The sequence below is a fragment of the Salvelinus sp. IW2-2015 genome, linkage group LG14 (assembly GCF_002910315.2).
Source record: "Salvelinus sp. IW2-2015 linkage group LG14, ASM291031v2, whole genome shotgun sequence".
In the NCBI taxonomy this organism is placed as follows: Eukaryota; Metazoa; Chordata; class Actinopteri; order Salmoniformes; family Salmonidae; genus Salvelinus; species Salvelinus sp. IW2-2015.
This window is the reverse complement of record NC_036854.1, coordinates 31,150,017-31,165,679: the sequence shown is the minus strand read 5'-3', so window position 1 is coordinate 31,165,679 and position 15,663 is coordinate 31,150,017. Positions and strand designations below refer to the sequence as shown.

Genomic DNA, 15,663 nt, shown 5'->3' with positions numbered 1-15,663 from the left:
TGTATGGTTTCATCTGTAGTGACCTCCTCTCTCTCCACAGCTCTCTGAACCGGTCCTCTCACTAGTGTCTGTATGCTTTCATCTGTAGTGACCTCTTCTCCCTCCACAGCTCTCTGAACCGGTCCTCTCACTAGTGTCTATATGCTTTCATCTGTAGTGACCTCTTCTCCCTCCACAGCTCTCTGAACCGGTCCTCTCACTAGTGTCTATATGCTTTCATCTGTAGTGACCTCCTCTCTCTCCACAGCTCTCTGAACCTGACACACACACACATTCCTAAGCTACAATAATGTACATCTGGATTAGTATACTAACTCAACAAGTATTTACAGTTGGAGAGATGAGAAAGAGCAAGCAGACTGGTTACGGATTCAGGCTACTTCTCCAACATCTGACAGGAATGTTAAGTTAGAGATGTTCTGGTTTTAATTGAATAGACTCTCAATCTGACTAATTACAGTGCTACTGAATGGTCGCACTGTCATCCTAGTCCCTAGCCCCTCCCTCTCTCAGGGAAGTGTGCACTTGGGAGAGTATACATAAAAGTATACATAAAAAAGGCATATTTTAACAATGAAAAGGATTGGTCTACATTTAGATAAAAATATCTATGTGAGATAGCGGGTGGCAGATAGCCTAGTCGTTAGAGCGTTGGGCCAGTAACCGAAAGGTTGCTGGATTGAATCCCCGAGCTGACATGGTAAAAATATGTTGTTCTGCCCCTGAACAAGGCAGTTAACCCACTGTTCCTAGGCCGTCATTGTAAATAAGATTAAGATTTTTTTCTTAACTGACTTGCCTAGTTAAAAAAGTTAAAAATAAATAAATAATAGCCTACAAGGATATACCATTAGATTCAACATTGTAATAAAATATGTTTTATGAGAGTTTTTCTGAGTGCACAGCATACAAAAAAGACACCAGCAGTCTACAAGTTTCACAGCCTGGCGTGCTTGTTGTTGTTGTCGGTCAATCATAGCCAAGCTTCAGTCAGAGGCTCCATGTTACCCATCATCCAATAGCTAAGCAAGCGAAGTGGGAGATTTCTAATCAATGCAAATTTGTATTAAAAGTACAGAATTAAGTTGGGTAAATGAGAAGGAGTAGGCTACAGTGATCTTCCAATAGGTAAGCTGTTGTTTAATGGAATGGAGTTGTTGTGGACAATGATGGAGGGCGCAGAAAAATAGCCTATATTAGCTAGCCTTGACATGTTAGCTAACTAGCAGGGGAATTTAGCAGGCTACTGTAGCTAACTAGCAGGGGAATTTAGCAGGCTACTGTAGCTAACTATGCAGGGGAATTTAGCAGGCTACTGTAGCTAACTAGCAGGGGAATTTAGCAGGCTACTGTAGCTAACTAGCAGGGGAATTTAGCAGGCTACTGTAGCCAACTAGCAGGGGAATTTAGAAGGCTACTGTAGCCAACTAGCAGGGGAATTTAGCAGGCTACTGTAGCCAACTAGCAGGGGAATTTAGCAGGCTACTGTAGCCAATTAGCTTCTTTACAACAATTTGATGCTGCCCCGACCGGCACTACCAGATGGTATAACCAATGGCAACAACAGTTTTCTGTTTCTCTCTCTCCCTCCCTCCGTGCCACACACAGACTGTTACACACCGGCCCCTGATCTGCTCTCGCCCCTCCACCACCCCACCCTWATGCTGAAACAAGCAGAGCACAGTGCACCATTAAAACTTTACCAAAAACTTGTTTAAACATGTATTTCTACTATCCGGATATCCCCTCCCCCCAAACTAAATATATTATTTGAATAATTCAATATTTTTAAATGCCCATCCCTCGTTTGTAGGTATCCCTAGTCCCTGGGGGTTGGGTTAGATGCAGAAGACACATTTCGGTTGAATGCGTTCAGTTGTGCAACTGACTAGGTATCCCCCTTTCCTTTCACTAGTAGTATCCAAAGTCGGGGTCGAACAGCAGTAGGGTCGCCAAAATAAAAAAATATGAAGAAAAAAAAAAAGAGCACATATTGTATGGCCCAGTATACAAACTTTAAGAAAGATAATTTAAGAAAAAAATATAAAATGTATTTTTCTTTTCATTTTGATAAGAGACTAAAAACCAATGAATTGAAAGTTCTTTGTTGATGTAACAATCCCAATTTACCAATTTTAAGGTTGTGTCATTAGATTTGGAGTGGGGTCCCGAGAAATTCGTGGTGGAAAAAGTGCGCTGAAAAAGTTTGAATACCACTGACTTACACACACTCTACCCACACACACACACAACCTACACACTCCATCTAAGCCTCAGGATGTGTTCACTGTGTTGTTTACTGAAGTGTGCAATTGTTTCAATTGACTATTATAAAACTTGTTGAAATAACCTGATGTAATATACAGTATTTATAGTTGCCGTGTAGTTAAAAATATATATATTTTGTTGTGTTGGTAGCATTTTTGTCCTCAGGGCACCACTGCAAATGAGACACTGGTCTCAATTGGCCTCCCTGAATAAATAGAAGTAAATAAAACTGTATAGCTCAGGATGAAGTGTGCAAAGTACAGTTACGGTGAACACCACATCCCGAGCTAAACAGTTACAGTGAACACCACATCCCGAGCTAAACAGTTACAGTGAACACCACATCCCGAGCTAAACAGTTACAAGTGAACACCGATCATCCCAGCTAAACACGTTACAGTAACACCACATCCCGACTAAACGGTATCAGTGAACACCACACGCGAGCTATCAACAGTTACAGTGAACACCACATCCCGAGCTAAACAGTTACAGTGAACCACACACTCGCGAGCTAAACAGTTACAGTGAACACCACATCCCGAGCAAAATTAGTAACACATCCGACTAAACAGTTACAGTGAACACCACATCCGAGCTAAACAGTTAACGTGAATCACCTACAATCCGAGCTAAACAGTTACAGTGAACACCACATCCCGAGCTAAACAGTTACAGTGAAACCACATCCCGAGCTAAACAGTTACAGTGAACACCACATCCCGACTAAACAGTTACAGTGAACACCACTACCCGAGCTAACAGTTACAGTGAACACACATCCCGAGCTAAACAGTTACAGTGAACAACCTACATCCGAGCTAAACAGTTACAGTGAACACCACATCCCGAGCTAACAGTTACAGTGAACACCACATCCGAGCTAAACAGTTTACAGTGAACACCACATTCGAGCTAAACATTACAGTGAACACACATCCCGAGCTAAACAGTTACAGTGAACACCACATCCCAGCTAAACAGTACAGTGAACACCACATCCGAGCTAAACAGTTTACAGAAACACCACATCGCGACTAAACAGTTTACAGTGAACACGCACATCCGAGTAAACAGTTACAGTGAACACCACATCCCGAGCAAAACACGTTTACAGTGAACACCACATCCCGAGCTAAACAGTTACAGTGAACACCACATCCCGGCTAAACAGTTACAGTGAACACCACATCGCCGAGCTAAACAGTTCAAGTGAACCCAGATCCCGAGCTAAACAGTTACAGTGAACACCAACATCGCGAGCAAACAGTTACAGTCGACACCAGACTTCCCTGAGCTACGAAGTCACCAATCGCTGATTACAGTGAACAGCCACATTCCCGAGCAACAGTGTACAGTGAACTACCTAGCATCGGAGCTAAACCATTCAGTAATAACCACATCCCGAGCTAAACAGTTACAGTGAACACCACATCCCGAGCTAAACAGTTACAGTGAACACCACATCCCGAGCTAAACAGTTACAGTGAACACACTCTTCTATGCCACTCTGTCCGTTCTCTCCATATGGTAACTCTGATATCTCGCTCTATCCCAAAACAGTCCATCAGTACAGATTCCACTTCATACACACATTCTGAGACACAATGGCATTTACAGGCCGTAACCCTGCCTGCTATCTGCAGACTGTCTGTCTCACAGACAAATTAACTCCACTAAAGCTAGCAGACTGAGACGGAGTGTGTGTGTTCATTATGAGCCATTCTCACATGACAGTTACCCAACCACTTAGAATGACACTCAACTTAACAAGCCTAAGGTTGAAATGTAATCTGTAGAATTTGACTGCAGCAAACTGTATTCTACAGAATGTCTCTGATACTGGGGTCTGCACACACACTCAATAATGCTCACAGATATGTAATAAAGAATGACTATGCCAATCCAGTGGGTCTGCAGTGGTGAAGAAGCCCTGTGTTTACCCAGAGGAAATTCTCACTCAGTTTGTGTGTTTGTGTGTGAGTGAGAGAGACACAGAGAGGGATGAGAGGAGAGAAAGAGATATCTTTCTCCAGGAAGACACCAGACAGCTTAATTACCTCCACCTGTGAGCAGACAAAGAAACACACCCTCCAATCTTTGCTCTGCCACACCCTAGTTCCCACGGTAACACTATAGAACCCACCCTAAAGACAGACACACACACACACACGGGGAGGAGAAGGAGCAGGAGCAGTAAGTGTAAAATGAGGATGAGGAGAAGAGGTGGATGATGAGTGGGGGGGTAAAGGAGGAATTGGTAAGGCAAGAAGAAGAAACAATATGTACTCACATCCAGTGAGTCCTCGTTGACGATGATGAGGGACATGCCGTGGGAAACTAGACGACAGGAGTAACCTAAGATGGAGAATACAATCTCAGCTACAGCATAGAAACACTCATCAAGAAGTAAATGCCATTTCACTCACTCCCTCCCTCCATCCCTCTCTCACCTATGTTGATGGCGGTCTCCTGTTTGTCTCCAGTGAGGACCCAGATCTTGATGTCGGCCTTCATCAGAGTAGCGATGGTCTCAGGGACCCCCGCCTGGAGACGGTCCTCTATAGCTGTGGCCCCCAACAACAACAGGTCCTACAGAGACACACACACAAAGAAAGAGAGAGAGAAAGAGACAGAATTGATGACATAATGAGTGAGCATAGACTAAGAGAGAGACAAATACATTCTGAAAATTCTTTTCTGGACAAAATCCAACTTGGAGGAGTTTGGTGGTTCATTGTGTTGTGAGCACATCTTAGAAACTACATCCAAGTTGGAGAGACAGACTGGCTGGCAGCAGCAGCATACGACAGGGTAAGAAGAGGCGTGCAGCATGTTAAAACTATGTAAGTGGGTCAAACAGCAGCATAGGGAAAGTCTGTTAATGTTCCCCAAAACATTTATTTTGAACTCCATTAAAAATCGCAAATACACTCATTAGAGATGTGCACACGTGCACACACACACACACACACACACACACACACACACACACACACACACACACTCACTCCCCCCAGCTGGTAACGGTGCAGTGTTGTTGATTCCAGTTATACAGGGCTCTTGGCAGACTGGTGAGGATAATTATCCCTTTGGTCTTCCAGTCTACCTCTCTCCCTCTCTTTTATCCCATCACCTTCCCTCTCCTCTACTCTGGGCCGTCTTTCAAAACCGCTCTCTTTATTGGAGTACTACCTGAGAAATAGCCAAACAAAGAAAGCAAAGGTGTCCATGTTCCAGCCTAATGACCAGCCTTAATATACATTTCCTGCCAACGGCTGCCATGTCCAATCTCTTAATGACCACAGGCATCATGATGTCCAGATGTATACTGGAGCTGTCCTCTGGGTTACAGGGCGTCTGTACTGTTGACAGGTTAGTAACTGGCTGGGGATAACACACACGGCTTCTTCAGCACCGAGAGGTCCTTATATCCCGCTACAGTGGATTAGTGGGACCACTCTGCCCTCTGCTGGACAAAACCCACCATCCCAGCAACACACTGACTGAAGGGGATGGTGTAAGGGGTCATCACTATCTTGCCATGCTAGAGTAGAGGTATGGTTTTACAGTATCTAACTAGATTTTTTATTTAACTAGGCAAGTCAGTTAAGAACAAATTATTACTTAAAATAACGGCCTGCCCCAGCCAAACCCTAACCCGGATGACGCTGGGCCAATTGTGCGCAGCCCTATGGGACTTCCGATCACGGCCGTGGTGATACAGCCCGGAATCGAACCAGGGTCTGTAGTGACGCGTCTTGCACTGCAATGCAGTGCCTTAGACCGCTGCACCACTCGGTAGCTCAATGCAATGCAATGCTAACCACTGACCCCAATCTTAACCCTTACCTTCTCCAGTAGTTCGTAGCAGTCCTCTAGTTTCTGGGCCCGGTCTTTAATGATAGTGCTAATACGGGTGTACTCCTTCAGCCACTCCTGGTATACCCCCTCCTCCAGATCAACATAGGCAAAGCACAGAGTCCGCAGACCTGGGGGGGACAGGGTCATATATGAATCAAGTCAGTGATGGGCAACCTGCCCCCATTTTTGTAGGCTCACGGATACATTTTTGGAACTCAGCCAGGGTCTCAACTTAGCGTTGAGAGTTAGAATAGTAGAATACACAAGGTGCAATTTTGAAATGTGGTTGTGCATCAGCAGTTTCTCTCTTATGTCAATCGCGGACAGTCACTCAATTAGCGCATGTCAGCTATTTTTGTTCTGCTTTGTAGGTTAGTCTAGCCAGCTATCTAAACTTTTAGTAATCATGGTCGAATTACAGATCCGGGGTGGCCCAATGATTTTGATAGACATTCTCACTCGGATATCCTACCAAAAACAGCAAACATTTCTTTCCACCCTATGCCAAAATGTGTCCAATTGAAGGAAATGAACTCTAAAATGGGTCCGTCTCCGACTAAAAACAATGCTGGTCGACCGAGAGCCATCTGTTCTTTCGACCAACGTGTATTTTTCTATAATAGACACACCCTACATTTGAATAAAATCAACTATATGTAGGCTACTGAGCTTGTCTGATGGTTTAAGCACTGCTATTAAAAATAAAAAAGACACAAATTACTAGAGGGAGCTCAATATAGCCAGAAGAAAAAAAAAAGTTTCCCGATCGACCCCCCTCCTGCTGCCTCTGGCCTTCACATATTTTGCCATTATCAGTCCCTCCAGGATTCCGCGATTGCATAATTCAATGCAAAATCAACCAAATCAGCCCATATTATGCGAGAGCTCGCAATTTTGACCAATCAACACACTTTTAGCGCATAAAAAGGCCCAATCAAAATCGGGTTCGTGATTTTGACCAAATACTGCACTGTTACCGTGGAAAATTGCACAATCCAACCACACTTTAACACAGTTTTTCCCCCTGGCCTGTCAGCGTATTCACGTGCGAAGATGATGGCTGATTGTTGATGGCTGAAAGGCAGTACAATGAACAGAAATCAATCTCATTTGCCAACAAAAAACAGGTAACGACCGTGCGAAACAATTTCCAAATGTTTTTGGAAACAAGAGGAAGTCGACAATCAAATCAGCAAAGCATATGAGAATGTCAGAACAGTTCCCACAGCAGCGGCAGATCACCATGACTGAAGTGGTAGCAGGGAAGACTGTGGCAAGCGCTGAAAGAATCAAGGTGAGTGGCGTTTTACTCCGCTAACCTTGGCTTTAGTAGGGTGTTCGGCACTCTGCTCTCCCCAGTCTGTCTATGGAGAGCGCTGCTCAAAGCACTGAGTGCAATTTGTCAGCTTTGCCGTTATAAACTCTCTGTAAAACGTAATATGGATCTTGAAAACAATCTTTATGGATTTTTTTTTAAATGGTAATACTGTTAAGTGCATATCAACCACAATACTCTATTTTTACGTTTTCTGTTCTTTATCTCCCTTACGACCTTTCAGGAAAAAAAATCACAATCAAGTATTTTGAAGACAACTTATGCGAAAGAAATATCGATTCTCAAATTGAAAGCGATTGATAAGCATTGAAACTATTTGGGGGCTTTTTGAGAAAAAGAGTGTGTTGCAATGGGAGGTGGGGGGCTTGCCATCTCGTGTCGATAGCTAGCCCCAAGCCTGATGGAGAGGAGAGGTGTGTGTGAGTGAATGTGTGAATGGATTATGACAGAGCTGTTTGTTCAGGAAAATAAACAAAATTGAGCACTTTAGATGTTTCATTGTTTTTGTATTATGTATTCTGCTTAAAATCATCCTAAAACTGAGCACATATGACTTATTGCTTTATATGAAATTAACGTGAAAAATAACATCGCAAAATGTATCGCAGAATTTCAGAAAAGCTGCAGCACAAGCATTTTTGGCAGCAGAAATCACACCAAAACATCCTTGAAATCCGGGAGGGACTGCATTATGCTCCTGAAGTTGCCTGTAATAGGCTACACCAGCTGTCGGCAACCTTTTCCATTTGGAGTGTCAAGTTATCGTACTGTAATATTCATATCTGTAAACATACTGAATTGTAAATTGGATGCATTTGACCGCTGTATCATACTGCGCTATGATTGGTTAAGACCACCCAGGTGATGAGGTCATCTTCGGTTGATCATGGTATGAGACACGTGGACATGCCAGTTATAGCTAGCTAATAAAGAGCTATGTTCAGAAATATCCTGTCATTGCTGCAACTCCCCAACGGGCTCGGGAGGCGAAGGTCGAGCCATGCATCCTACGAAACATGACCGGCCAAACCGTGCTTCTTAACACCCACCCACTTAACCCGGAAGCCAGCCGCACCAATGTGTCGGAGGAAACGCTGTTCAACTGACGACCGAGGTCAGCCTGCAGGCGCCGGTCCGCCACAAGGAGTCGCTAGAGCACAATGAACCAAGTAAAGCCCCCCCGGCCTATCCCTCCCCTAACCTGGAAAACGCTGGGCCAGTTGTGCGCCGCCCTATGGGACTCCAGATCATGTCCGGTTGTGATACAGCCCGGGATCGAACCCGGGTCTGTAGTGACGCCTCTAGCACTGCGATGCAGTGTCTTAGACAGCTGCGTCACTCGGGAGGCCCCTGACTGTAACTTCTATTACCAGTATGTAAAAATAGCCTACATATCAGCCAACAAATAAAAACATTGCAGCCCGAAAATATCCTGATAAAAATTWATATCCTATAAATCACATTGGCTATGCATGGCCTGTCTGCAAGAAACTTGAAACATTGTATCAACTATTAACTTGGTCTGGCACAAAGCTTGTGCTAGCAAACTTGCAACCTATAAAATATTCTGGGCCCTCAGAGTTTCCAGCGCCACCAGTGAGCTCGACAGGCACACAGCTGTACTCTATTTGTGCAAGGGATAAGAAGTAATCAGGTAGGCCTAATTTATGATGTTTCCACCGGATCAGAGCATGACATTTTTATCCCCCTTTCATGCTGAGTGTTTATCGAAAGGGAGATTGTTTTTTAGATTGACGATAGTTTCTCAACGTAGCCTTTCTCAATGGATGTAAAAACATACTTAGTTTACTTGCTGTTTGATGCGAATGAAACATTACTTTGTCTTAACTCACCATCACTGTGGAGCTTCTCAATCAGAAATAGTATCAGACCCCAGATGGGAACATTTATAGGTGTACATTTGCACTCAGGCCAGGTAGCCTAGGCCTTCTTCTATGCATAATCAAGATTGACAGGAGCACTCCAAACAACTCCTAAATGGAATGAAATGAACCAAAACGTTTTTCCCTCAAGTGCAGCCTAGGTTGTGCACTCCTACAACGATAAGACTGTAATAATAATGTATTGAATGCATTAAACAGAAATTACCCTAACAAAAACAAACATTGTAGATGAGAAATGATGGTAATTAACAGTAAATGTAGGCCTACTACTGGTGATACTGTTATGCATCCCCTCGGCAATGGATTAGTCCACTCAGACAGGCGTGAATCAGACAAGTGTCTTTTTATACGTTTGCCACTGCTCGACTAAAACAATCCTGGTCGACCAACAGCCTATCGACCAAACAGTCGACTAAATGGAGTCAGCCCTACTCTAAAACGTTGGTCTTTTCTCCGCTGTGAAGGGGGGAGCTGCTAAAGTGTTTTGCTCGCAAGGTGAGGGCCCCCAAAAGGCTAGGGCCGGCTCTGACTGCATGTGGGTACCAGATCCACCAGCCACTGTGGCCCTTCATGAGTTCAGATTTTTTGCAGCCCCCACCCCCAACAAAGTTGCCCATCCCTGAATTAAGCAGTAATAATGTAGATATGAAAATATAGTACCAAGACATATAAAAAAGAGAAAGGCCCGTACCCTCGGTGGCGAACTGTTCCAGGTGTGCGATGGTCAGCTCTTTGTACTGAGACGCATCAGTGAGACGCTCAAAAATCACATTATCCTGAAACAAACATCATGACATCATCAACATGCGCCGTTTCATCATCATCATTATGAGCAAAGACACTATGGGAATAAACTGTGGTGCATTTAATGCCTGGGGGAATACTCACTGCTCCCTTGCAGTACAGACGCAGRTTCCCATCGGGGGTTCGGACCACTACAGACATGCGCTTACGGTTACTGTAGAAAAAAGAGACTTTTAAGTGTCTGTGAATGTTATGAGTGAGTGAGTGAGTGTCATTTTATTTACCTTGAAAACTCCAGCACATTCAGCAACTCAAAGCTCTTCTCCTTCCCCCTCTGAAAGACACAGAGAAATACCAATAATTAAACAGAGAACAGGATGAGTATTTACCTTTCTTCAAATGGCCCTCCATCCCAGTCTCTCAAACCCACACTTACAGCTTCCATGATAACGGAGCCAGGAGTTCTTGCTGTGAAAACGAAGCCCAGACCTTTGGCTCCTTTTACCAGAGCTCCTTCATCTGAGGAAAGAAAGAAAAAACACACATGCATTGCACATATTAGTAAGTTCTGAGTTGGGATTGGCTCTAATGTGTAGTAGCTAGGATGTGATTGGTCCTATTGTCTAGTAGCTGAGTTATGATTGTCTCTATGGTATATAAGCTGTGTAGAGATAGGCTGTCTACCTGGCGAGGAGGCCTGGTAGATAAGCTGGTCCTCCTCTCTCTCTGGGACCACTGTGTGACACACCGCCATCATCGTCAGGAACTCACAGATTTGGGCAGAGGTTGGCTGGGGGGAGGAGATACATGGCCCAGTGTCATTCTCATTCAGTATAAGAATCGTCAATAAGGAAGAAGTCAGGAGCTCAGGGAAACACCTACATGGTTCTTCTCAATGTTCTGGATGAGAGTGGGGTCATCAAACTCTGTGGAGTTAAGACTGCTGGACGGCAGGGGACTGAGAGGAGATGGACAGAATTAAACACTACCTACACGACTCATTATATACAACAAAAAGAAAAGGGTATTGGGGTTTGTAGTATAGATAGTAGGTCATAGCACAGCCAGAGGTGCAGAAGAGGAGGAGGTCACTGACCTGAAGTCCTCCATGGAACGATCAACATCTAGGTCAGGGAAGTGGCCGTATGTGATTCCGCGATGGTACACTTCTTGAAATGCATGACGTTACAGGTGAGAGTTCCTGTCTTATCAGAAAACAGATACTTCACCTGGGAGAGAAGAAATAAGAAAAAGGATATCAGTACACAACAGAATTCAACTGATTGGTTGAGCCCTGATGTGAACATGGTCAAGATTGGTGAATCCACCATTTGATTTGATTCCATCCTCACCTGGCCCAGTTCTTCGTTGAGATTGGACGTTCGAGCCATGGCGGGTGTGTCTGTCTCAGAGTAGTACATCTCCTCATCCTGACCACCAAACACAGAGGGAGTTTACATGACACCTCTAAACAGAGTTAACCTCTAAAAACACACACACGTGTCCGTCCGTACCCAGTTGATGAAGAGTGCCTGTGTGAACTTGACCACCTCCAGAGTGACCAGCAGGCTGATGGGGATGAGGTTGTTGTAGAGGATGATGAAGTCAGCAGGTTATACCAGAAGTTAGTGGAGATGTCCCCTGTAGACACACACAACACACGGTCAAGAGCTTATATGGAAGAGTAGAGAATGAATAACGTGTGTGTGTGTGTCCACCCATGAGAGAGTGAGTGAGTGTGTATTCTCACCTGCGCGTGACAGGTACCAGCAGGCCTCCTCAGTGTGTTGTTTGTTCCAGATGGAGGCTCCTATAGAGCTCACTAGCGCCATCACCAGGAGGATGCAGAACAGCACCAGGATTGGACGTTGGTCACCCGCTCCACGTTAGAACGCTTCAGAGGGGCCTTGGTCGAGTTCTGGAAGGAACATTCACCACATTATTACATCCTTCATGTGGAACTAACAAACACCCAAAATGACACAGTTAGAGAACTCAAAAGAAAGCAGCGGAGAAGGAACACCAAGCTCTAACTGAACACCAAGCTCTACTGGAACACCAAGCTCTACTGGAACACCAAGCTCTACTGGAACACCAAGCTCTACTGGAACACCAAGCTCTACTGCTTTGTAGAGGTAAGATTGGCTTGATTCAAGACTATGGTTCAAGTTAGGTTTGGATCACAAAGGCTTGAAATGGCTAACCTGCATCAGTTTGGAGTCATGTCCAGTGTAGACTATAATTCCTACAACCCATTGTGTGTTTCTGAGCTGGGCACCTCTCAGTAGCACCTGGTCAGGACCAAGAGGAACCGCACTGGAGAGAGAGAACAGTGACAATCAGGTGGAGGTTGAAAATGTCATTCTATGTTAGGTGTGTGTTCAGATGAGAGTGTGTTCAGATGAGAGTGTGTTCAGATGAGAGTGTGTGTTCAGATGAGAGTGTGTGTTCAGATGAGAGTGTGTGTTCAGTACTTTTGGTTGTCCAGCCGTAGGGTCCCAGTGAAGTCGTACAGGTGTCTGTTGGGCTCTTCACACTCCAGACGGCCAGAGAGACCCATCAGCTCCTCCAGAGACTGGAGACCAGCTGTGTGAGTGAGACCCTGAAACACACACAATCAGTTAGAGCAGGTACACTGATAAAATACACACACCTTTAGGGTCATTCCTAACACACGTCTCACCTGTCTGATCTTCAGGTTGGTTTCTCCGTCCAGGTTGGAGGTCTCAGTGTAACACATGGCCTGAGGCTCACTGTGGAGAGGGATGAGTCCAACATTACCACATCATTCACTTCCACATTCATCTATGCAACGGGCAAATAAAAAATATTGAAACATTTATCAAAACACAGGGCTGTTCAATGTCAGTCCTGGAGGGCCGAAACACTTCTGGTTTTCATCCTCTCCGTCTAATAAGGGACTAATTCAGACCTGGGATACCAGGTGAGTGCAATTAACTACCAGGTGGAAACAAAAACCAGAAGTTTTTTGGCCTTCCAGGACTAGAATTGAACAGCCCTGATCAAACATAATGGTGACATCACACAATGTCACCGCAAACCAACCTGGAGGACACTATGACCATGTCAGCTGGAAGATGCTGCCCATTGGTCACCTTCACTATGTCTCCTACTGCCACCTTGTGGCCAGGATGCAGCAATGCAACAGCGGGAGGAAAGAATGAAAATGAGAACAGGGTGGGGGGTGGGGGGAGGCAAAGAGAGGGGAAGAGAGAAGTGCAAGAGAACGTGAAGCAGGAGAAGAGAGAGGGATGGTGGAGGCAGAGAGGGTTGGTAGAGGGAGAGAGAAAGTGACAGTGAGCAGCAAGTAGCTTTACAGTGGATGTTCATATCTGACGCTTCCCTCAGTCAAAGCAAGGACATTAGATACAGGGGATATTAAACAATGTGGAGAAAGACGCCAGAGAACATTCTGGAGAGGTAAATAATGTACCATGCAGTCTTCCTAACTAGGGCCATGAGTTCTCCTTCACCAAATAACCTGATCAGGAAAAACTATGGGCCCTAGTTATAGGCTGCAACTTGAGTTCAGAGTTTTCCCCATTCAGGTCGTGCGGTACGGAAAGAACTCTGGTCTTTATCTGTAACCACTAGTCAGACAGGCTGTTGAGAGGATGAGGGCAATGGTACCTGTTTCCATATGATGGTCTGCCAGGCTCCATTCCTCAGAACTGAGACACAATGACAACAGAGCTATTAGCCTATACACTTCATACACTGTTAATCCTTTCTAAAGCACAATTGTCTATTCCCTTAAACTAGTTATTCACTCATCCAAATAAAACTGATTGACACAGGAACACACTCATGCATACGCAAACACACAATCGTCCAATACCTGTGGTCTTTTTATTGTTGACTGTGTTGTCTGCCTTGTGTCTTTGCTGTAAAGAGACAGAGGGTTGATGAGTTCCTTATGAGTCTCTCTCTTTCTTTCACATTAAAACGCACCAAAACGGCACTGCGCTGGCTAAGACATTGTTTTGGAACAGAAGGGGAGGTGTTGTTCCACAGCAGGGGAGCTGAACTGTGTCTGTTGAGCTGTGAGCTGTGGAGCTGTGAGCTGGTTGTTGAGCTGTGTCTGTGGAGCTGTGAGCTGGTTGTTGAGCTGTGTCTGTGAGCTGGTTGTTGAGCTGTGTCTGTGGAGCTGTGAGCTGGTTGTTGAGCTGTGTCTGTTGATGGCGGTCGCGCTGTGTCCGTCCTACTTACATAGTCCTCTATGATCTCTTTGATCCCGGCCACAGTGAGGATGAAGATGAGTGGTACCAGGGTGGTGTAACGACCCGTAGGAGACACATCAGGGATTTGCTGACAAGAAGAACACAGACACAACGTCAAGGAAACACTGAGGGTGTGGTCAGGTTGTCAGTGCAGGTTACAGATAGAAATGTTATGAATAGAGCTGATTCGTTTCATAGTTTTACATGACAGAGAATCATATCTTATCTAGATAACACATTTCTATGTGAATGCTCTATAACGTTGCACCCTCCAGAGTAAACCCATTGTACTCTGCATTGTGGGCGTGGCCTACCTGCATTAGGGCGATGAAGAGGAAGAAGGCGTTGGCAGCGCGGCGGATCTGCTCGTACAGGAAACGAGGTAGGAAGGTAAACACCCCGTACTTAGTGGTACTGAGGAGGAGGAGGAGGGACACAGGGAAGTCACAGGGTTAGTCACCACAGTAATGAAACACAATAAGGCTGGGATTCAATCCGATCAAGCGTTAACCGGCAATAGCAGATACCCGCATAGCTGGTGTTTTGGCAGTGTCGGAGGTGTAACTGCGATAAGAGCTGTCAAATCAGTAAGCAGCTGCTCGTGTGGTTGTCACGAAGTCACACCCCTCCCACTCGCATTAGAAGTTCAGAATGAGAAAGTGTAGGCTGTATAGCATATCGAAAATGACATTTTTTAATAATTAAACAAAATAATAAAGATTTATACAAGCCTAATGGAGGTGTAAAGGCTGCATGGGATTATTACTAACGCGTCTCCGTTCATCCGATGGCAGTGTCTGCAATAGCCTACCGCACGGAGCTGCTTGTGGATTCGACAGCTCTAATGTGGTCCCACCTCCGACGTCGCCAAAACAACCACTATGGATATGTCGGCTAAAGGGGATGTGATTGAATTGGGCACTAAATCAGCAGACCAAAAGAGAAATCCCCCTATATCTGATTGAAAAAGACAAAAATTGAGTTTGATTTCCTTTAGCAGAAACCACCTCTGTGGTCTCCAGTGTAAAACAGAGGTAGTCACTAGAGTGTAAATCTCTTCTTCAATCCCTTCTCCACCGATAGCTGATTATCGATGCACTTGAAACCCCATTAGAGAGACTACACAATTAGATTTAAACATGCTCGGGCACAAAAACATAAAAGGATCTATTATGGGCTGAACATCTTCACATCCTCGCAAATGAACCGAACGTCACTGTTCAAAGCTTTATATTTAGACCAAACCTCCCAAACAGGCAAACCTTGTCAGTCGATCACCTGTATTGATCAGACAACAGCATTGATT

The 15,663-nt window shown here is 44.8% G+C and overlaps 1 protein-coding gene across 1 annotated transcript in view; it reads right to left on the bottom strand.

Moving 5' to 3' along the window:
* atp8a2 (ATPase phospholipid transporting 8A2) overlaps positions 1-15,663 on the bottom strand; it is a 67,993-nt gene that overhangs the window by 35,780 nt on the left and 16,550 nt on the right. The window contains 24 exon segments of the mRNA XM_070446630.1: positions 4,562-4,626; positions 4,722-4,860; positions 6,121-6,260; positions 10,064-10,148; positions 10,261-10,330; positions 10,401-10,450; positions 10,553-10,635; positions 10,801-10,906; positions 10,999-11,074; positions 11,213-11,273; positions 11,276-11,345; positions 11,469-11,546; positions 11,631-11,722; positions 11,725-11,757; positions 11,867-11,977; positions 11,980-12,034; positions 12,321-12,432; positions 12,591-12,718; positions 12,800-12,869; positions 13,183-13,256; positions 13,768-13,808; positions 13,976-14,021; positions 14,347-14,445; positions 14,672-14,771. Of these exon segments, the coding sequence (XP_070302731.1) occupies positions 4,562-4,626; positions 4,722-4,860; positions 6,121-6,260; positions 10,064-10,148; positions 10,261-10,330; positions 10,401-10,450; positions 10,553-10,635; positions 10,801-10,906; positions 10,999-11,074; positions 11,213-11,273; positions 11,276-11,345; positions 11,469-11,546; positions 11,631-11,722; positions 11,725-11,757; positions 11,867-11,977; positions 11,980-12,034; positions 12,321-12,432; positions 12,591-12,718; positions 12,800-12,869; positions 13,183-13,256; positions 13,768-13,808; positions 13,976-14,021; positions 14,347-14,445; positions 14,672-14,771 (1,984 nt within the window).